A 24,057-nucleotide genomic window follows, 5' to 3' on the forward strand; every position below is an offset into this window, starting at 1 on the left:
TGTTGACCTCGGCATCTCTATGCATGTTTATGTGTGTATACACACATGTACACATGCAAACGCCACACACCCCAAAGAAACTATTTTTCAGGAAGAATAATGACATATGAAAAGTATGGAAGAGTTAACACTGACCAAGCAAGCACATACCACATCCTAAACTCTGTTCTATGGGCTTGATATGTAGTCATTTAATCCTTAGGATTACTGTCCGAAGGAAGTGGCTCACTCGTTTTATAGACTGGGAAACTGAACCCCAGAAGGAAAAAGAACTTGCTGGAGATAATGTACTACTTTTTGGGGAACTTGGAGTTGAACCAGGAAACCGTGCTCCGGAGCCCTTGCTCCTAACTGGATTCCCAAGTGGCTTTCATTCATCTACAGAGTTCTGGACCTGGCTGTTGACTGTCTGTTCCCCATGTAGCACAGAAAAGATGGACCTGATTAAAACCCTGGCTCCCCTACTTACTCCCTACAGTCTGCGAAATCCCTCTCACGGTATTGATCCATGTTAGCCATGAAAATCAGTAAGCAGAAGACAACAGATGTTTTCATGTACCCTCTACTAGTTTCATTAAGAAATGGAAATGTAGGACTGGAGAGATGATTCAGTGGTCAAGAATAGCTGCTGCTCTTGGTGAGGACCAATACCTGAGGTTGTCATCTGACCCCAACATACATGTGCTGGGACATTCGTCCGCCAACACTTATTCATGTGAATATGCTCATACAAGATAAAAGTAAACAAAAAACTGTGATGCTTTCTTGCAGTGAGACTTTAATAAATATGTCCCCAATTCCCAATTTCCTTTGTCTGTAGCTACACTCTATAGGGAAACGTGGGTGTAAGGATGAGGCTTGCTTCAGACACGTGTGAGTGACAGAATGTCCTGTGTGTTTCTGCTGCACACCATGTCACTGGGCATCTTCCGGGACAGGGTAGCCTGGGGACCATTCAGCAGAGAATCCCATACTACATCGACATTATATGCTGGTTCTGCTACTAAGAAGAGCCTATGCTGAAATGGCAGGCAGCTGACTGTGATGGTGTGCATTCCACAAGAGAACAGTTTTATAAGGGAGTGAGGCTCTTTTTAATAACAGTCCCTTCGATGCTCAAGAGTACTAGAGGGTTGAGTGGAGTAACTGGTAACACGAAAGCAGAATGCCAACACAAGGCTATTCAGATCGCTCTAAACTACTTTTTATGAAACATGGGAAAGGCAGAAGCAAGATGAGATCTGAGTCAACAGAAATAGCATTCAAGCTGATTGACTACCGGATGGAACATTAGAACACACTATCCATAACTGCACCAAAGAATGTTTAGTCTTCCTATCAGGGTCAGTGCCTGTTTGATAATTTTATTTTTGACATTAATATTGGGCTGTTGATCCATTATGCAATTTTGTTCTACCCTACAAAACCCTTTAGAAGAGGAAATGCAGTTTTTTTTTCTCTTGGCGTGTTTACATTCATTTTCTGAAGGGAAATGCAAGCCAACTACAACTCAAACAGGCAGCTGTGTGCAGTGGAAAACAAAGATACGCTATCACGGTACCAAGGTTATGACTGAGAGCCTGGCCCAAAGGAGGCAAAGGAGGAGCTATGACCTCCTGGAGACCTGCAAGCAAAGGACTCCCATTTCCAAAGACTGTTGAGATACCGTCTGCCATTTTCCCCCTAAATGGAAGTTGCCTGTTTATACAACATTATTGCCTTACTGATACGCACAGCACTTGGAGATTAGGTAACTGATCACAGACGGTCTGGGGAAGAGATGAGATCTTTGCTCCAGTTAAAGTCCTGTTAAAACACAAGCCAGACATAATTCTTTCGTTCCCGCATCATGCAATGACATGTTTTGATTCACGGATGTTGAGGTTGATCAGTCCCAAAGTGAATGCATGTTCCGGGCGAAGTTAGGGTCTGCTCAGATACTCACAGGCTCTCCAGGTTGCCAGTTCCGGTTAAGTCAGGAAATTCAGTAATTTGAGAGGCTCCATTCAGAGTCCTAGGAGAAATACATGAGTGTTATTTGGAGACGGTTCTAGAAAGGGGTCATTTTGACTATTTTTTTTTTTTAAAGTATCTTAAGCTCTACCATTCATTTGGTCTTTGCAGCAATACTACAGGTTGGGTGGTGGCGACATTTAAGAGAAACAGACACTTACAGTGTTCTTAGTTCAGGTAAATGTTGAAAAGCAGATATTCCAACAAATTGGATGGGATTGTCATAGAAATGTCTGAAAAATCCAAACACCAATGTGTTATAATAAAGCCGATGGCCAAGAGAATATGTTTCAACAAATATTCTAAGTGCATTTGTTGCTTTTACTAATTACTTAACATCCCTATCACTCAGTTTCAAGTGAACATCTCTCATTTTAAGATTGTTGTTATCTTTACTGGTTTCTTTGTTTATTTGATGTGCATGCTATGGTGTCTGTGTGGGGGTAGGAGGACGACCCCTGGAAGTGCGTTCTTACATGGCGGTTAGAGGATAAGCCGTGGGTGTGAATTCCCAACGTCAAACTCAAGTTGTAAGACTGAACCCACTGGAGCATCTCATTAACTAGTTTTAGGAGATCTGGGGTAAGGAATCGATACAATCTAAAGGGAAGAGACTTGGGGGGGGGCGGGTAGAGGAGGATTTAGAATAAAATAGAACGACAAGGTGTGAAGATATCGTGGCAAAACCCATCCTGTGTATGCTAACCTACAAGATTAATCAAAAAGAAAAAAAAAGTTTGGACATCAGGGCTGGTATGAATGATAGTTACTAAGTAGGAAAGCACATGAACTGACTAACTGTACTTACAGATTTTGTTTGCCTGACCACTGAATACTCAGTAACAAAGCATAACTCAAGTTGCAGTTCAGTCATCCATCTATCTGTCTATCCGTCTATCCATCCATCTATCTATCTGTCTGTCTGTCTGTCTGTCTATCTATCTGTCTATCTATCTATCCATTATCTCTCTATGTTTATGGAAGATTCTATCTGCTGTTTGAATATAATAACCATAACATCTACAAAGGACTTTTTACATTGTTGAGAAGAAGTGATATACTCTGGAGTTTATCTAATGTAAGAAATTTATTGAATTCATCATGGCTCTAAAAGGTGAGACATTATTAAAACTTAAAGAACATTTTGTGTTATAAACTTTCTAACGCAATCAGAATGCATTTGAACTGCTTTATTAATGGCGCCCAACACATATTTCTTAGCTGAGGCACTGGGATAGTTCAGGTAAATACAATAAATCCTTAACCAGTGTCTACTATGCAGAAAAACTGTGAAGTAGACATTGCAGAGATTTAAAGATTTGCTCATTAGAGAAGCCGCCATTGGAAATTATTCTAAATGCTAGAAGTTGAAGAGGAATGGAATGATAAAATATTCCCGCCTAGAGGAGCTTAGAATCTGGTGGGCATAAGGCAAGAAGAGGCAGCACATGGCCTTCTATTTAACAAAGTAACTGATCTGCACAACCTGGATCTAGGGTGGAGGTACTATTTTCTTCATGCTCAGGTGAGGAAATGGAGGCTCACATACCCGGGAAAGCTCGCTATCACCCAGATCCTCCATTTAAGCTAAGACAATAATGAGTTCGGTCGTAGGGTTTGTGCAACAACCGCAAACGCTAAGGCAGTGCAACATCTCACACAGCTGGTGACGTAGCACACCTACACACTTTGGGATCCTATCCCCTCTTTTCCCTTAGGATTAGACATTCATTAAAAGAACCGTAATGGAGGCGGGGGAATCTTGCTTGGCCTTGATCAAAATACATTATATATGTTCATGGATTTTTTTTGAAAGAATCAGTGAAAGAATTTAAAAAGTAACAACAGAAATACATGGCTTAAAATGGAGCTTTCCTCACGGCACGCCTTCCTTGACTCTATCATATACTTATCGGCACATAATGACACTCGTACACATGTGCAAATATACATACACTGAGCAGGGATGAATGTGTGTGCTTGCATGTGAAGGCAGAAATATCCCAACTACAAATACAAGACTCTGGAGTTCTCTGGGGGCAGTCCTCTCATTTATTGGGGGGAAGGGTAAAAAAAAAAAAAACTATGGAATGTCGTTAGAAATACATATGAAAGAATTCCAATCATCATAGTGCAGGGATGGGATCTTTGTGCTTTACAAACACAGCTTAGGTAGCTGGGTTATGGCATTGTTGCGAAGAGTTTTTGGGAAATAGGAAGTTGGCTGTGGAAGACTGTGAATGTCAGGTAAGGAGTTTGTATTCAACCTAAACTGGTAGTCTGGATGTCTGCTTCCATCTCCGTCACCGTGGAGAGACAGAGAGACCTGCCTCATCTGCACTAGTAAATGACTAAATGGCTAACAGAAGAGAAGTAATGGCTAACAGAGGAGCTGGGGAAGGGGAAGTAAAAAGAGGGTACTGGGTTGGAGATTGCAGTGGTAGAAATGAGGGTTGGGTCATCAGCTAATGGGGCTTGGAGCAAAACATACGTGGAGATTACTGTGTTGGAAAGGCTGGTGGTGATGAGAGACGGAAACCCAGAAACCCATGTGCGAGGAAAGCAGGAGGGTGAAGAGAAAGTTGGCGGCACCGTGGAAAGTGGAGAGGTCTCCAAGGATCGCAAGGGCTGTCACTCAAGTGCATTAACATGCCAAAAGAGCGATTAAGAACCAGTCCTCGGGCTGCAAGAGTCTCAAAGCCAATGCAATTCACTAATCTTTTAATATGTAAATGATCTCTAATGAGGACTGATGTTTATCCGGCAATAGAATTCAAAGCCTTTGGTTTGCCAAAACATTGCCAGGACATTTCAGAGGTGATGAATGGTTTTGTTTGTCCGTGTATTAGCTGCTCCCCCACCCCCAGTTGTCAAGGCTAATTGGGGCTCTAGCTCAGTTGTGACAAACGCCACAAGGTTTCAGGCAGTCTCTCTTTAAGTTAGTACAGGAAGAACGCCTTAGGGTCAGATTCAATGGTTGCCTTTAGTCACCCTCTCTAAGAGAGATCTGAGACTCATCACTAAGGTCAATATAATTCTCTAAGCCTACCTGGACAGGTATCTATTATCTAAAAAAACCCAACCTAATAATTACACATTTTCATTTTCTTAATGTTGATGCATAATAAATGTTCTATTAATGTTGTATTAAATGTGAAACACAATTATTGGTACTTTGCGATTATAAATTTGTTTTATTTTTTTTTATAATAAATGAAGTACTTGGAATTCCCATTCTAGAATACATGCACCTTTCTAGAATTACACTCCAGTTTTGTATAAATGTGGCTCAAGGCTGGGGCTTGTTCACAAATAGAGAACATAAATTCTTTCCATTCAACTCTCACATCCAGCAGTTTAAATTAGAGGTAAATTGGTTGCAAAGAACCCCCCCCCCCTTTTTGTATATAATATGCTATCTTTTCTAGAGTCCTGGGGTTGAATTCCTGAATGACTAAGTGGTCTGCCATTGATGCTCTAAAATCAGCTTTATTCCTTGCAAAATATGGGTAATCAAAAACACTCGGAAGACTAGCTGCGTGGCTTGGCTTCTAAAGATGGAGACTGCAAGCCAACAGATACCTCAGATCGTGAAAGATGAATATATTTAGCATATTTCAGTGTTTACTTGAAACCTGATGAGCGATATCAATAAAATCTGATGAAATAAAGCACTTCTGTACAGATTTTTGCACTGACTGAGACAAAACCAAGGCAAATTAGTTAGCATTAATTTGCATTATATTTAAATGCGCAACATATTTAAAACTGTTCAGTGTCAGCAAGAAGGAAAAGGAGTACAATGGCCACTTACATTGTGATAAGAGAAGGGTTGCCTACGAATGCTTTCTCAGGTATTGACCTGATGTTGTTGCTGTGGAATCCTCTAGAAGAAGAGAAGAATAATTATAGAAAGTCACATGTGTGGGGGAGGATTACTTAATAGCTCTCTTTGCCCTACCAGGAACTATAATCAGCATCTCTAGTAACCAGAGTACATGTTAACACCTCCCTACATGGTGAAACGTGTGTGTGTGTCCTCATTTACTACAGAGGAGCAAAGAAAATCACATGCTCTTATCTCCTAACGGTGCTTTATGGAAACAGGATGTTACGTTATAAAAGGAAAATCCTTTTGTTGTTATCCAGTAGAGGACTGCGGCACAACAGCTTGAGAGTGAGCTATCTTTGGAGAGAGGATTAAGGTGACTCTGTTTGAAGCCAGAGGAAGGAAAACTGATTTAAGCTGCCGTGATGCAGAGATTTAAGGAAGCTCCTTACAAGGGAAATGTTTAGTGGGTCGTGATAATAAATCGATTACCCCTGCCGGGGCCAATACAATCTGAATGACAGAGAGGCAGAGTCAAGGATCTTTGGGTTTTGTTTGACTGTGGTTGTATGGGGTACATGGAAGTTAGGAATGCCTTTTCCAGTCAATATCTACTCGGCTGATACACATGGAATTCTCTGAGGCGGAACCCGCAGAGGCTTTTTCCTCATAAACACACTACTCTGTCTATCTGCTTTGTGGAAAAAACATCCCAGGCTTGTGTGTTTTCTTTCAAGAGCTAGATATTTGTCTTTTTAGATTAAAAAGGAAAAGTTAATTAAAATTTATCATCTAAAACATAATATAATCAACCAACAGTTGAAAATTCGTGTTTCTTTAGTGAAATTGTGCTTAGAAAATTAAGTAAGGTTCATCCAGCATTAAAAATGCATGTAATAAAAATATATGTGATGACATCTATTGCTATCAAGGGACAAAATTTTATTCATACGATTCTATATTTATGCAGCTCAGAAATTTCTAGATTCATAGAATTAACAAATAGCTAAATTCTATTACAGTTGTATTACAAATATACAAAGAATGAAAGAGGTGCTAGAATATATATCACTTAGGGAAAATGAAAGCATATGGGTTATATAGATATAAATGATGTGTTTTTACATATAAACAAGAGAGGTCATTTATAAATTCAAAAAGTATGATTGTTTTTTTGGTTCTGGAAATCAATTAAACATACTTCAAGTGTGCTAAGTCATTACTTATATAAACAAAAATTTCAGCCGTTATATGAATAATTATGTCAATTTTAAAATAAATTTACAAAGAGTAAAAGTTCATTTATTAAACTTGTTTTAATACTTACAGTTCTTTAAGGTTGGAGAGTGTCTTGATTGCAGTGGGGAATTCATCGAGGTTATTATAATTTAAGTCTCTAGAAATGAGTAAATGGTGTTTTCAGCATTTCATCTAAAACTTCTATTTCCTCAGTGTACAAGTTAAGTATTCCAATGGACCCATGTCATAGATGGAAGCTCTTTTGCTTTCTCTTTCAAGACATCGTTTATTGGCTGGCTGCCAGCTAATACTTTACAAACAATTTACTGTATTTAGCATGTGTGCATGTGTGGAGCACACATACATTTCCATGCATGTGTGTTTGTATGTATGAGCGCCAAGCAGGCTTGCAGAAGTAATAGAATAATTTTGGAGAGCTAGTTTTCTCCTTTCATTGGTAGGTTCCAGCGATGGAACTCAGCTAATCAGACTGAGCTACAAGTGCTTTAACCTGCTGAACCATCTCTAGGGCTTTGACCACCAATAACCTGAAAACATCTATCTGCATTAGAATAATCATGACACCAACTAACAGACATTTCAAGCTAAGGATCAAGGGTAGCGGGTCATTTAAAACAGGGAGGGACCTGCGTCCGCTTTAACCTCCAAGGAGGGGTGATGTTTGCTTGGTGGTTCTGACCAAGTCCTGGTGGAGTTCTTCCTTGGATCCTGGTTCACAGAATTGCCAGCTGGTGTTTCCACTCTTCAGTCCTGGGACGCATCGCCTTTCTTGTTTCCTTGTTCCCATTTAGGACATGGGACATGAAAACTGCCCTGTCCCTGGTTCCCATGGAGAGCCTGTGTCCACCCAGCCTGAAGATCAGGGCAAAATGTCTTTGGAAAGGTTTATGTGATACACAGGACTCTTAGCAAGGACATATAGACTGGAGCTTCCCCAGGGTTGTACATGATCAACTCAAGTCCTGTGTTTGTCTTGGTCTGTGAGGCAGAGCTCTGTGTTATCCCTCATACAGAGAGATGGAAGGGTCGGAGAAACTCAAATCATTAATTTCTCTATCTGTAATGACACAAATGGCTTTTCAAGGCCATTACTCACAGATGTTTTATAGGCTTACTCCTTATACCTACAGCTTCAGATGAAAAAGAATTGCTGTCTGGTCCCCGGGAATGGTAGATTTCCCAAATGACACAGAAAACTCTTTTGGTAAGGCAATCAGATGTGGTTAGATCCTCCTCAGTAGAAAAGAATTGCCATTTAATTTTAAGAGAAAGATAATTTGACCGAGTTAGACATGAATCAAGATTCCTACTTGTCTGGCACAGCCATCCTTAAGCTATTCTGCAGGCAGGAAACTCATGTCTTTTGTGGACATAGATTTTCTTCCTGTGTGTAAATCTCTCCAGATGCTCTGTTTTGATTAAACGAGGACTGGACCCTTATAAATTACTTGGTTTTCTAGTCAGGGAAAGGAAGAGGCTGGAAACAACCAATTTACTGATCCTCTGTAGCCCTGGGCAAAGTGGGGCCAGACAATAAGATTCACAGATTTTTGTCCTGAAATGTTTTACTTTGTGGTATTTGTATGTATTTTTCTGTAGGTCTGGTTCCTTATCCAGGACTAGGGACAGGAAAAGCACTTATGGAAACACCCAGTAAAGCTGATTTTTATGTTGTTGCTGCTCCAATTGTTCTGTTAAAAGGGATGAGAAAGTGTCACTTAACGAGAGAGACGTTCTAACTTTTTCCTAGTGGCTGACAGAAACTATTTTGCCATGGCGTCAAGGATCTGCCTGAATGAGTTCCTCTTTGACATCCATGGAGAAGTGGGGTGATGGTGCTCTGCGAGGAGAGTCATGGGTGGGTGTTCATTGGTTAGGAGAAGACCCAGGACACATGGTCTCTCAGGAGGCAGGTTGATCCAGAACTGGTTAGAAACTAAACTGACTATGGGTAAATTGTTGGTCTGCGTGCAAACGGACAATGTTCCCTAGGTCCTAGAAGACTCGGTTTTGTCATCACAAGGCCTTGCGTAGTTTATTGTATTCCAGTATTAGCTATGTCAAGTGACTTGAGGATATTCCCCTCAGTTGTCCCCTGCTCCACTTTCTACACTCAGAACTTTTGCTGTCTGCTATCCATCCATACTGCACTTCAGTGACTGAACAGGGTTTTGAAGAGTTTGTTCTCAACCAGGAGGAGGCTTGTGCCTAGGTGGATAGTGAGATCCTCTGCCTTGGCTCCGGGATCTAGGACACGATCAGTTGACTGGACTCATTTTTATCAAAAGTACCAATGAAAACCTGAGCTAGTTTTTGTTTGTTTGTTTTTGAGATGGGGGTCTTGCTATGTTGACCCATGCTAGACTCAGACTCCTGGGCTCGAGTGATACTCTACCTCAGTCTTACAAATAGACTGAGACCATATATGCCTGTCACTGTGTCCAGGGGAACCTCTAACCCATTCTTTGAAAGCAGTATCTGGAGATAATCATAGATTTCAGAATCAGACTAGAGAAAGAAGGAATCCCCAAATAGGCTACAGGCTAAATACATAGCCTTGATAAAGCAACCCAGTGGAGCCTAAGAGAAGTTAGCTGCTCAACAGGATATTTGTCAAAATTATTTGAACAAGGTCTATAAGTGTGATGTCATCCCTTGCGTTGCTTCAGTAGGAACCACGTTCCTTATGAAGGGCCTGGATCTCAGCGTCTTTGTTTTCTCTTTCTGAAGAGGACCAAACTCACACACAAGTCATGATTAGTGCATCTGACAAGTGGAGAATACACGTTCCTAAGCAAACAGTCACTGCTTCCTAAGAAGAGCTCCTTTAGCTTTAATTATTTTCACTAATTTGCCACCCTCAAGAGATTAAAATAGAATCTCAGTTTTATTGTTTAGCTCTGTGGGGAGTGTGTGTGTGTGTGTGTGTGTGTGTGTATGTGTGTGTGTGTGTGTATGTGTGTGTAAGATAAAACCTCTGTAAATATCTGCTTAAAGCCCGGGCAATTAACCAAACCAAACATCAAGTTTGCCTTTAAGGCTGTTTGGATTCCTTCAGAATATTCATGAAAACGCTGGAAAAAGGAAACAAATGAAAGGCCAACTCACAAAGTCTCCAGGCTGTGGAGTCCATCAAAGCACTTCTTTCCCAGGGAGTGGATTCTATTGTTATGGAGATGCCTGCAAGAGAGTGTTACCCGCAGTCAGGAACAGTCGTTCCTGAAGGCGGACTGCACAGAGAAAATCCAGGAAGAACATTCAGGAATGCTTAAATCCAAAGAAAGGCGAAGAACGCACTAATGATAAGAAATGAACATTTTTTAGAAAGCCCCTCTGCTGCCTTCACTCATTCTGTAAATGCTTCTATGGTGTAGAATGTAAGATTAACTTCCGTGTGTGTGTGTGTGTGTGTGTGTGTGTGTGCGCGCACGCGTGTGTTTTTGTGTGTGTGACGGCAAGTGTGATTCATTTTGTGGTTGTTCTGTTTTCCAGCGTGGTTTGCTCGTTGTGACTTAGGGGACACAGAGTGCTCAACAGAGTTACCGAGCATCACTGAGGGAGGTGATGGGATAGAGCGAGGGGTCACATGTGGACTAAGCATGTTCTGAGATGATTCCATTTCCAGGATTGGGCCACAGGCTCGTGAAGAAAGGGACTAGTGATTGGACTTTCACTGCTGCCCAAGATTAGTAATTTGGACAAACTATTAGCGTGTGCAATGATCATCTTAGGCTTAATTGATGAAGCAGGTCTGCCAGAGTCAATGAGAGCGGTTGTGTACGCCACTGAAAAGCAGACTAACTCCCAAAGAGGTTTTGGAAAATGGGTTTAAGGGAGACAAAGTTTAAAAAAAAAATAGTGGAAGAAAAAAAAAACCAAAACAAACAAGCAAACAAAAAACAAAGGCCATAGCCAGCTTCTTCAGGATCAGCGACATCATATTTATGTGTGGAATTCAGAGAGGAAATTTGTTGACATCCTGTTAAATTTCTTTTCTCCCCATAAATACAATTTGGGTTTCAGGTGAGATATCTGTGACATCTTGTCAGGGTCTTTTTTATATGCAGTAGACGAGAGAGGGGATGGAAAGAATTTAAAAATAAAAAAGATAAATAAGAGCCCTCATAGCAATACATGCTATAAAAGAAGAGACAGGTAATCAACCACAGTGATGAAGTGGGCTGGTGAAGGTAGAAGAGAGTCAGTGGGCGGCGCGCGTGTGTGCGTGCGTGCGTGCGTGTGTGTGTGTGTGTGTGTGTGTGTGTGCAAAAGAAGCTCTTCTCTGTGCTCCTCAGTAAGGTTTGTGTCATAAATGCCTGCCCAGCCTGTGGTGTTACAGCCGATGGCAGTGGGACCTATGAGAGGTAGGACCTAGTGGAAGGAAGCTAGGCCTCTGAACCTATGAGATCCCCAGCACTTCCTGTCTCATTGTATGCTCCTAGCTGCTGTGAACTGAGCAACTTTGGTCTACCAGGTACAACCAGTCACAATGCTCTGCTTCACTGCAGGCCCAAAGCAAGGGAACTGGGGACTGAAGTCGCTGAAACTCTAAGTTCAAAGTGCCTTTCCTTCAAGTAGCTAATCTTTTCCTTCCTTCCTTTCTTCTTTCCTTCCTCCTCCCTCCCTCCGTTCTCCCTTCCCTCCTGTCCTTTCTTCCCTCAACAGGATCTTACTTAGTAGGCCACACAGCTTGACCTATACAGCTTTGATTGGCTTTCAAACTCACTGCAACCTTCTTGCCTCTCAGCTTTCTAAACCCTAGGAATACAGGGGTGAGTCACCAGGCCCAACTTTATCTCCAGCATCTGTCCTGGGGACAGAACCCTGACTCACGGCAAGCAAGTTGTTCTTGCAATCCTTCAAGCAACAAGTGCCTTCGAATGTCAGCCTTGGATAAACGCCGGTTCTTCCATGACACATATGGGCACATGGGGGCATACTGTTTTACTGTCAAAGACTGATTCATTTCCAAACTGTTCCATGAGGATCACTTTGATTTGCTGAAAGGATGAGATGGGAGGGAGGCAGCCACAGTGGTACACGCCTAGGAGCCTAGCTTGTGGGGGCAGTGTGTGTGTGTGTGTGGAGGCAGGAGGATCGGGACTGTAAGTTCGTCCTCCACAGCACAAGATGTTCAAGGCCAGTCTTCCTGAAACCAGGTTTCAAAAATCAAAACCAAACCCAAAGAAATCTGGATCTCAAAGAGGAAAAAAAGCTAAAAAGTGCAGCCTTGCTGTCAAGAGGCAATGTTCCTCTCTCTCTTCTCTCCTTTTATTTCCTTTTCTTTTCTCCTCCTGTCTTTTTCTTCCTTTTTTCATCAGTATTAGGGCTCAAACCCAGGTACTGGTTGATGCTAGACACCCTGCCACTGGGATATATCCCCAGTTTGGGAATGATCTGTCTTCGTTTTCTTTTTTTTTTTTTTTTTTATTTTTTATTTTTTTTATTTTTTCAAGACAGGGTTTCTCTGTGGCTTTGGAGCCTGTCCTGGAACTAGCTCTTGTAGACCAGGCTGGGCTCGAACTCACAGAGATCCGCCTGCCTCTGCCTCCCAAGTGCTGGGATTAAAGGCGTGCGCCACCACCGCCTGGCTGTCTGCGTTTTCTTTAACAACAACAACAACAACAACAAAGTACTTGTCAAGACAGCAAGTGTTGCTCACTGATCAAGTATTAATACTTGTTTAGGAAGCATTTGTGACGCCTGGTTCCACCCCTAGAACTGCAAAAAAAAATCCTATTAATATGTATATTGTTAATAACCAAATTATCTTTCAATAAAATTTTTTCATTATCTTTGTGATGATTTCTTTGAAAATGTACAATGCGTTTAAGGTAGAGGTGCTATTTGATCTCTGCATGCCCAGCAATGTTTATCACTATTTGATAAATGTTGTAAGTCATTCATTCACACGGAAAATTCATAAGTCATTTTAGACAGGGTCTCAAGAGAGAGTCTCAGTTTTTTCCACCTTAAAATGCCTCCATTCAAATTTTGAGGTCCAACACTTTAAGATCTCAGAGGGAATTTAGAAACCGTCAAAACAGAGAGCAAAATCAATAAAAACTCACAGCACCACCAGACTGGAGAGGTTTCCAAAGGCCAGGTCTGGTATGTGGTGTATTTTGTTCAGGGCCAAGGTCATGGCTTGTAGCGCCGACAAACTTCTGAAAGCCTGGACGGGGACTTCCGTCAGAGCGTTGTCATCGAGCCACAAGTGCCTCAGGGAGTGCAGGCCGCTGAAACAGCTGGGCGGCACGTAGCTGATGTGGTTGGCATCCAGACGTCTGGAAGAAAGCAAGCCAGAATGGGAAACAGCGAAGCCAGGCAGAGCAATGGCCTTCACCGGAAGACCTTGGGAGCACTCAGCCACAGCGAAGCAGTCAGGGGAGCTCCAGACCCCAGACAAACTGGACCGGTTCCCTCTTTTGATCAGTCCTCTTCATTCTAGTTAGAGCCTTAAGCCTTAAGGTGCTCTCACTCTCATCCAGCTTGCGGGCAGCCTGCTTTCACGCATGGAAGGGCCTCTCTGAGGTGTAAAATTTCATCCGGTTCGGACACTTACGAGGCAGACATTCTCTAACCTCGTTCCCACCTCAAGCCAAATGAACGACTCTGTGATCCCAGACTGTTTGGAACTTAGTAAGCAGTAATCGCTTAGTTTGTTCTTAAACACCAGGAAAAGATTGCTTCAGTGTTTGAAGAGAATCAGTTAAGTTTGAAAGACTGTTAGCTATGCCTCTGGGAAGAGTCAAAACTGCTGGCTGTCTGGCTAAACCTAACCACTTGCCTTGGGCAGATACTTGTTTTTCTGACATTTTAAGATGAATAATAAAATTAGCAGCTGTCTAACTCTTGTTTCCTTTTTCCACTTTCTTTTAGTTTCTTTTTTTTAAAATGGGGAAACAGTTCTAAAAATAGGTCAAATTAATAAGCTGCTGTTGCCTCTGAGCCAGCAGGAGCACAGTACTACTGTTTTGTCATAATTCAAGATAAACGGTAGCTGTAATTAAAGTGGCCTAGTGTTTTGAGGTATTTCCCAATTTTTTTTTTTTTTTGGTGAGGCCCATGAACAGTGGAACTACTATCAATCGGTTATGCTTCCAAAACAGCCTTCACTCATTTTTTTTAAAGACTTGCATTTGCTTGCAGTTTCAAAACTAGAATTAACAAAACAAAACAAAACCTGAAGGCTAGCATTTTATGAAGGATTGGAAAATCGTGATAGGATTAAAAAATGTTTTGGAAGCATTTAAGACTAAGCAGATGCAGGAAGAACATGAGAATCGCAAAAAAAAAAAGAAAAAAAAATAATCCCCTGCAAACCAAATTTAAAGAGTTCAGAAATAGAGAAATCCCTCTGCGGTAGAAAGTCAATCTCTCTGGAAGGCGGCTTCCTCACTTTTGGCCACATACATCATTCTAGTCATCCCCCAGTTCCTACTTCTATCCCATGAATGGGAGCAAGTGACCCCTGATGGGCCTTGAGCCAAGTTGCGGTAATAATTGAGGTAAGGTCACTTGGAACAAATGTAGGAGTTGGCTGTCTTTGCTAACACTCCCTCGCTTTTCTAGTAGACCGGCCATGATTGTAAGGGCAGAAGCAAGGTCTCCCAACACGGCAGGGTTCTGTCCACAAATGAACCGGAAACCTTGAGAAGTCATCACTGTCTTTCTTCAGCCATGTGTCCGTCATAGGGTCCTGTTTTGGCATTTTTACTCCTTGGGGGTCTGCCACCCAGCTCCCAAATAAATCACACACAGAGTTTTATTATTACTTATGAATGCCTGGTCTTAGCTTATCTCTAGCCAGCTTTTTAAAAAACTTAAGATATCCCCATCTACCTTTTGCCTCTGGGCTTTTATCTTTCTCTGTTCTGTATATCTTACTTTTCCCTTACTCCATGACTGACCCCCGGTGTCTTCCTTATCCTTCTTGCTTCTTTTTTTTTTTTTTTGGTTTTTCGAGACAGGGTTTCTCTGTGGCTCTGTGGTTTTCGAGCCTGTCCTGGAACTAGCTCTTGTAGACCAGGCTGGCTTCGAACTCACAGAGATCCGCCTGCCTCTGCCTCCCGAGTGCTGGGATTAAAGGCGTGCGCCACCACCGCCCGGCTCCTTCTTGCTTCTTGATCTCTCTTTTTTCTCTTTTTCTTCTATTTATTCTCTCTGCCCACCAGCTCTGCCTCTCCTTTCTCCTGCCTCACTATTGGATATTCAGCTCTTTATTAGACCAATCAGGTGTTTTAGACAGGCAAAGTAACACAGGTTCGCAGAGTAAAACAGATGCAACATAAAAGAAGAAAGACATCTTTGCATCCTTACAACAAATGATCCACAGCATAAACAATGTAACACATCTCAAACTACTATTCCAGGACGAGGAGGTAATCAGCTCTATTTGGCTAGAAGTAAAGCCCTTGTTTATACCAGGTGTAACTAATGTCCTAACTGTAGCTCTTCAATTGTACCCCTCCATATAGTGTAGGCTTCTTTGTCTTGGTAAGTGTATCATCCTTGTTGCAAAGGCGTTGACATTGCAAGTAGCTCCTAAGAGCCTTGAAAATACCAGACCTCAAAGTTCAGTGTGATGTTGGGGAATCGTAGAAAAGGGTTTTTCAGCAGTGGAATCATGGGCTTCTCTTCTTGCATATCTGAAGTTGCGACCAGCAGGGAGTGGCCTGATATCAGTTCCCTATGTGAATACACCCACTGTATATGGACAAATTCCTATACGTACACATGAATACATTCCTTGGGGGCAGGGATCTTCTGAGAAGCATCTTTTTCCCCTCCCAGGAATATTAAAATCTGGCCACACCATTATACAGTTTTCTGTCTGAAATGAACGAGTCCAAATACTTAGTGTCTTCATATTCTCAATATCAATGAACACCCACAGACCTACTAGCTCTTGACACTGATTTTAGGTGTCCCGGGCACAGCGCTGGAATGCTGTTCTATGACACCGTTCCATCCTCTAAGAAACTCCCCATAAAAGAGTGTCATTGGGTAGTGGCATGGAGATGACAGAGGTACTTTCTACGCATGCATGAAAGTGTCATAATAAACCCATTATTTTATAAATCAATATATACAAATAAAATACATAGAAAAGGAAATTTCCCCCAAACAATGTTCCTAAATGTAGTGTTTCAGAATTCGTATCTGCCTGGCCTCAGAAATTCCAGCTTAATCCAGATAAGAGTTTATTGTTTTATACTCCAGGGTATTGTTTGATTTAGTTTTCCCTTTCCTGCATTATTAAAGTATAATAGACAAACAAAAGTTGTATATATTTACAGGGGTCATTGTAATGTTTTATTACAAGTATATAATGTAAAGTAAGAAAACTTATTAACATATTTTTTCCATACTTCCTTTTCTTTTGTGGTAAGCACATTTAGGATGTAATTCCTTAGCAGTTTCCAAGTATACATTATTATTAATTGTAGTCACCATACAGTAGACTATGTCGCCATAACTTACTCGCGCCAAGACCCTTTGTCTTTTACCCAGCCTTTTCCCATTCTTCCCATCAACCTCCAGGTCCCTGACAACCATCATTTTGCTCTCTTCTTGATATCTGATCTAATTTTAAACTACCCCAAGGCTAGAGTATGGAATTAATTATCTACTCACTTCACAGGTGGTCCTTACAGAACAAGTTTAAGACTGCCTCTTGTGGGATTTGTGGTACCTTTCCCCACTCCCACTTGGTCAAGATCATCCAGGTCACCCTGGTGGGTTTCAAGCACTTTGAGTCTGCATAGCTTAACTTTCAGAAGACTTCTGGACCATCTGCCTGTGAGAAATATCTTATCCTCTCTATCTTCAGCCCTCAGATGGGGCTGTACTGTCGAGTGTCCACTCTGACAGCAATGTGTAGGAGAAATAGGGAGCGCTAACAGGTTGTTAACTACCCTGTAGGACTTGGTGATTCATCAGTGTAGCTAGGAGGGGAAGCAAGAAAGTTACGGTGTTTCAGCTTTCTCATCAGGACAACTGGGTTGACAGAGATCACATGACAGCATGGATGAATGCCACTCTGTTTTACGTAAAATAAAAACAAAATAGAATTAAGTGTGAGTGAAATTCTGGAATAGCTTGTGTTCTAGGTAGCAAAGCTACATGGTATCAAGCAAAATGTTTGTCTTTCCTTACCAGCAACAGCAAAAACACTCTTTTACTTCCTGTGTGAAGTTTTAATCTTCATGCTTTTATGCATAAGGCATTAACTGCTCAAATTTCCTCTCTTTAAGAGAAACATTTTGTGAATCTGTTCTATTCTTCTGAAAGGAGCCCTTGATTTATAAGTAGCATTACGGTAGGGATTAGAGACGCCATGAGATCACTGTTGCTGTTGTTAGTCTTGAAAATGGTCCTTTATCTATCTTCCACATGACACCTTGCCAACATATCATATAAGCTTGTATCTTTGTTTGAGAATGTCTTTGATGAGCCATTAACTACAAGGAAGAAAGCGTTAGTCAAAAGATAAGCCATTGATCTTGGCTAATTCCACACCAAGATGACCATAATGGTGTCAATTATTAACACGGCTGAGAGGAACGACGGGCCCACGTGTGAAGACAGTTGCAGCTGTATTATATAGCTTGCGGGGACTTGATAACAAACAGAGTTATGGAGCGCGGCATTCTCATGATTGGCTTTTGCAGAATAGCCCCTTCCTCCCTTCAATTTAAAAGATATGACCCAGCGCTCTTGTCTGGTAGGTACATGTTTACATTTTGTGAGACCATTTTGGGAACCCGTGGGTAGTTAGGGAACCACAGTGCTCTGCCTGGCTCACTGATAAACTCTGAGAAATGAAAGCATTCTCAATTATTACTTTACTTTACTAATAAAACAAAAAGCACCTGGCTCTAAACTCATTTTAAAATACAGTTCAATAGAACACACACATTCTCTGCTACAGTAAAATTTTACTGTTTTGAACCTTTTGTCCTGAAATCACTGGATGACTACAGTTGAATTTGGCACAAGGTCCTTATAGCAGTGCTCTCAGGACAGAAGTTTATCTATATGAATTTTAATAGATCGATGTGGATTTAAATGAGTTCTGCATATTATTAGACTTGTTTTTGCTGTTGTTGTTTCTATTTTATATCTGTATGGCATGACCATAATGTCGGATTTCATCTTTTAATTTATGTCCCGCAAGGATGCGACATTTCCTACATCCTACAAAGACAAGCATGCTGGTTCACAGAAACGCTGCAATTGCTTAGATGGGAAGCTTCCGCTTCTGTGTCTCCTTCTTCACCTAACCTTGTAACACTACTGTGGACCCCAGGAAGAGAATCATCACGTTAGAGTTTGTCTGAAACAGGAATCACGTTAGTTTTGTCTGAAACTCTTTTTTTTTTCCACCTTTCTTCCAAAAGAGAGTCTGTGAGTTCACTGAAATGCCATGATTTAGAGTTGTGTCAACTGCCTCAGGAGCTGGATAGAAAGTAGCGGGAAGCTCTAAGCCTCTACTTCTCTGGCATTGTTTCCAGCTTTGCCAAAGACAGAGCTCAAGCCTCCCACCTGGTGACGGCTGGGACTCCCTGCTGAGCTGAGCCCCATCCCCAAAGAAGAATAGATTTTTCAGATCAAGGTTCACCATGTTGATCATTTTTAGGAACATCACCAAATGTCACCAAATGAACTTGGTAACAAGAAGACGGCTACAGCAAAAATAAGTAGGGCAGTAACTTCTTCTGTTTCATTTTTTTTTCTCTACAGAGAAACAAAGATTCTTTTTGTCAGTGACATGTCAGTCTCCTAGGTACCAACCATGGGGACTTGAAACCTAGAGTCTACGTTTGGATCTCCCATTGCAGCCAATTATTCAGTGGGTTCTCTCCATTTATCTTCATCTCTGAGATGACTGCCTGGCTAAGTCCCTTATCTCTTCACACCTGCATTACTGCCCCAGCTTCTGAGCTGGCCCTTTTGCCTTTGATCTCTTATCTCTTCAATTAATCGTGAAGGCTGCTGCCAGATTAATCTCTCTGAAATTGTCCGCTATGCCATTCCCTTGGTAGGAATCTATATTCTCCCAAATTACCATTCTTTTCAAAGCTAAAACCCCCATTCAAGGCCTTCTCTCCACTGTATCTGTTCAAACCTTTCTCTTATTTCTCTGATCTAGTCAAATATTTTTTCTTCCTCTTTCCCACAGTAATTCTAGGCTTTGTGTTCATGATCATCTCTTGTGTTTAGAAGCTTCTCCATGCCTGTCCCATTTTACAAATCTCCCAATCAGCAGGCTCTTCCCACATACCTTCTCTTGAAATGGGGAGTCCTTACCTCACTGAATGGGAAAACTAATTCTGGTAAATAGGTCAACTCCAATATCTCTGCGGAAACCACTGTATTCAACTTAGTCCAGGTAAGTCATGTGGAAAGCAGCCATACATGGATTATACCTGGAGTCAGGGTGATGAGTAAATGCAGGCTACAGACAAAGTAGGGAATCCCAAACAGGGTCCATATAGATTAGAACTTGGAGCCAGGAGATGCAGGCTACAGCCAAAGTAGGGAATCCAGAGCAGTTACAACCCAGATGTCTACAATACATCTCAGAGTCTGAATCTTCGGTTCATTTCAATAAATAATGCCAGACGTTGGTTGTCTTTTGTATCTCATGCTGGAAATACAGCACGAAACCAGGCAGGCATGACTTTAACATTCATGGAACATTTCAGAAATGGTAGTGATAAGCAAATTCTTATCGTGAAGTGTTAGGGGAAGACATGCATGGTGGTGGGTCCTAACTAAGCTAGGCATCGCACCAACTCCTTCAAAGTACAGAATTCAAACATCAAGCCACACCTAGTTTAGTTCTTTCTCCTAAAGCACAAACCGAAATCCTCATCTGTCCTGTCTTCATGTGGTTCTCTACCAGTGGTACTTCTCCAAGCCACTGCCTCATCAGCTACACTGTGGACAAACTAGAAACTTGGAGATCGTTCATGATACTGTCCCCTTCTCCCTCCTCCTCATCTTTCTCCTTCCTTCTTCAACGGGGTCTCACTATGTGTCCTTGGCTGTCCTGGAACTTATTGTGTACACCAGGATGTCCTCGAACTCACAGAGATATGAGATATGCCTCCCAGGTGCTGGGATTAAAGGCATATGCCACCACACCCTTCATTCTTTGTTGAACACTTCAAACACTGGAAACTTCACCCTCTGTGTGTTTCAAATCCATCTTCCTTCTTTTAATCTTCAGCCCCCACTCTGACAAAAGCTTCCTTCATCTACTCTGACTCCATCGGCAGAGAAGATCTGTCAGATTCCTTCCTGCTAAGACCTTCCTGTGGGCTTCCATCTTGCAATAAGCCTGATATTATCCTTCATGTACCCCACGTGACTTTCATAGATTCTGACCCCCAACATGCCTTTCAAGGTTGTCCTGATCCTTAGCTCTTCCATAGGGATCTTGCTTCAGCCATTGCTTTGTTCTGTTGATCTTATAGGTCTCCTTCACCCTCCAATAAGTAGCTGCATAGCCCATGCTATCTGGAACTTCCTTGTCTAGCCTTTATCTCCTTGATTCCTACCTTGGCAATGAAGGCAAGACTCTCACACAGAGTCTTCTCGCTTGGAGAGTAGAAAATATTGCTGCCTCACGGGCACAAAGGATCAGATAACCAACTGCTTAGAGAAACCCTAACAAAGGCTATCAGGTCATACTTTAATATGGTCCTCTTCTCTTCTGCAGTTCACTTATGTCTTTCCTTTCTCTGTGTGAAAGTTCACAGCTACATCACTGGACTGTGTGTTTCTACCAAGCCCTCCCTTTCTCTTGCCAGTGCCCATTCTCCTCAGGTTGTTCTCAGAGGGAGGAAAAAGACTGAGGGTAGTGAAATGGGCAGATTAGGGGGTTCTGACAGACTACACTTCTCTCAAACATACCTCCATCCTGACTCTGGGAAGGTCAACAGTCTGACAGTTTTGCTTTCTCCTCACTAAGAAAGGGATAAAACCATGAGGTGGGGATGAGCAGGGTGGGGACGAAAGTGTTACATAAACATTGCCCTCTCTCACCACCACAGTGGGGAGTTCTGCACTCTAATTTCTGTCTCTTTCCTGTCCCCATTTTCTCCTGTTTTCCTGGGCACTACTTTTCATTCCTCACAGATTCCCCTCTTCCTAAAACATTTCGATCCACTCCCGGGTTGCCTCCCCAAAGTGTTAGCCCATTCGATTTTGTAGAGAGCCCTCCCAAGCTTTAAAAAGTTTTATTGACTTCTAATTTCCCAACACCCACGTTCCCCTTGCCTGTCTGATGGGACAGCCATGAATGCATGTATCCAAGCATCGCAGATGATCAGGCCTAACAATCGTTCATACACGGCCTTTTAAAAATAATCAACTCGCCTTATTTCTTATACACAAGGACCCGCCCGCCCATCGTAGCTTTTCTTTTTGTAAACTTTGTGTAGAAAGAACCTTTCCGCTAAAAACAACTTCCCCCTCATGTTTAAACTGGGGAAAGAAGGGAAACACCTTTTCTTTTCTGTAAGAATCTGCCGATTTGCTCGCACATGGCTCTCTGAATTGAACCTTGACAGATCAATAGACAGAGTCTCTTATCTCTAGGGATTCCATGTCAATCTCTATCCCAGGATATTGGCACCTTTGAGTGGGGAGAACCAGTATTTTTGTTGTTGTGTAAGCGTGTGATTTCTCCACCTCTTTTAGTGGAGCGAATACTGTCACCGATACAGAAACCACGCTCCTTCCATTCTGTATCACCCTCCTGGTTTTATCTTCTTTTCCTTTGTTGGCTTACACTTCCTTGTCTTTTGTTATTTTGTTACTTCCTTCCCATTCTACATCCAGGGTCTGAAACCTAATTGGCTCATGGACATGAACAGGAGAAAATGCTGCTGTCCCAGGCTTGCCCTAACTCTGCTCAGAGCTGTGCCCACCTCTTTGTCCTCTCTGGGTCTTCTAGATCACTGTCTTTTGTGTTTTTCAACAACTGCAAACAGAAACAAACCAGGAAGCGTCTGGATGAAGTGATTGACAGGTGTTTCACATGGTCCTGGGGTAGAATTTGTAGCCCTGGAAATGATGTGTGTAGGCAGGTGGTCTTCAGGCAGGAATTGTACATTCAGATTGGGTTTTAAATAGGCTCCCGTACCCTGCAGAGGAATATTAGCTAATGGGAAAACAGAGACAATAACAAAGATATACTTGATTCTTCTTTCCTTTTCTACTTGGCAACCCGTCGTTTCTGTGATACATATTTTATACAATTAGCTTTGCTAGTGAAGATTTGGAACGGAAAAGTAAATCAACGTTTCAAATAATCCTTTTACTCCTTGGACAAATATGAATGTCTAATTTTCCTTGGTCAGCTTAAATTTCATGTGTGTCTCTGAGATATTTGAAATCTATTACTGGTCATGGCAAACGAGGCGGTCACTGCTCATAGGCTGATTTCTTAACTAATAAAGGTGAGAGGCATGGGAGAGTTAGGTTTTGAGTTACCATCCTATGACGGTAACCTGACCCTAGTCCTCTTCTGTCTCCAAGGCCAAAAGTTTCTGATTGGAATACAACTCGCTGTGAATTCTGATTACATTTCTCTTCCCTTCCAAAAATACAGAGAGGAAATTAAGTTACGTTTGATTACATTACAAAAATCCATTCGGTGTCTGGGCAGTCACGGCCATGGCAGAAGTCAACGCACATGGTACGCAGGAGTATGTTTGGTGCTGCGGGCCTCTAGCCCCTTCGCTTCAGCTGAGCTGTATGTAAGCATCAGGAGGCAGTTAAAAGAGCACAAACGTACCTATGTCCTTTCACGAGGAACAAAGCAGTTTTTGTTTATGGGGAACAAGTGGAGAACTCTAGCCCTTGAAACTTGAGAACAATTTGTCTGGTCCTCACAACAATGTTACCAGTTGCAATAGATCAAGTTTCTTAAATTCCCTCCAAGGAGCCAAGTGTAGATGGCGGGGCAGAGCAGATGAGCTGCCGGCTTGCTCCTTCTCAACCTTTCACGTGTGTTGATCGCTTGGTAGCATATTAAAACACTGAACACTTGCAGTCCTCATGTGTATTTTGTTATACAGATCATCTAGAGTTTTGTTGAAATAAAGACTCTTATTAAGCCAGACTGAGCTGGGCCCTGAGGTTTTGCATAGCTCAGGTGTTGTTAATGTGGCTGATGCAGACATCACAATTGAATATCTGGGCAGGCAACATGTGGCCTTCCTAACTTTTATCTATTCAAGGTAGCCAGTAGAATTGACAGACAGAAGTGAACTGTTCTCAATAAAACCCAAGACAAAGTATAGACTTAGTTATTTTTTTTTTTCAGGTTTGAAAAGAATTCAGAACAGTTTGTCGTATCTCCCGAGGGAATATCACCTGCAGAACATGCAATTTTCCATCTATTTTAATAAATGCTTATACATTCAAGAAAGCTATTAGAAAACACCAATTCATGGATCCCTGTATTAGGCTTGCTCTTGGGCCACCAGCCAGTTCACAAATCATGACACAGAGACTTATTATTAGTTATGAATGCTTGACTGTATCTTATGCTTGTCCCACTAGCTCTTACAACTTAAATTAACCTATTTCTTTTCATTTATGTTTTGTCTCAGGGCTTTTCAGCCCTTTTTTTCATTCTGTACATCCTACTCCATGTCTGTCTGTCTGGCAACTGCCTGCCTGCCTGGCCCCAGCCTTCCTCTTTTTTCCCATCATTCTCTTGTCCCTCTCCTCCTTCCTCCCCTCTTGAACCTAGATTCCTCCTCCTAGTCTTTCCGACTGCCACTTCCACCCTACCTATCCTTCTGTTGTCTAGCTACTGGCCATTCAGCTTTTCATTAGACCACTCAGGTGCCTTAAATAGGCAAGGTAATACAGCAATACATCATTACATTGTTAGACAAATGCAGCACAAATGAATGTAATGCACCTTT

The 24,057-nt window shown here is 41.9% G+C and overlaps 1 protein-coding gene across 1 annotated transcript in view; it reads right to left on the reverse strand.

Moving 5' to 3' along the window:
* The window catches only part of Lgr5 (leucine rich repeat containing G protein-coupled receptor 5), a 127,505-nt gene that overhangs the window by 14,191 nt on the left and 89,257 nt on the right, over positions 1-24,057 (reverse strand). Inside the window, exons 5-11 of the mRNA XM_057757861.1 lie at positions 13,174-13,389; positions 10,211-10,282; positions 7,170-7,238; positions 5,828-5,899; positions 2,175-2,246; positions 1,946-2,014; positions 1,735-1,806 (exon numbers count right to left, since the gene is read on the reverse strand). Of these exons, the coding sequence (XP_057613844.1) occupies positions 1,735-1,806; positions 1,946-2,014; positions 2,175-2,246; positions 5,828-5,899; positions 7,170-7,238; positions 10,211-10,282; positions 13,174-13,389 (642 nt within the window). The remainder of the gene's footprint in view (positions 1-1,734; positions 1,807-1,945; positions 2,015-2,174; positions 2,247-5,827; positions 5,900-7,169; positions 7,239-10,210; positions 10,283-13,173; positions 13,390-24,057) is intronic.

Source organism: Chionomys nivalis, chromosome 25, assembly GCF_950005125.1.
Source record: "Chionomys nivalis chromosome 25, mChiNiv1.1, whole genome shotgun sequence".
Taxonomy (NCBI): Eukaryota; Metazoa; Chordata; class Mammalia; order Rodentia; family Cricetidae; genus Chionomys; species Chionomys nivalis.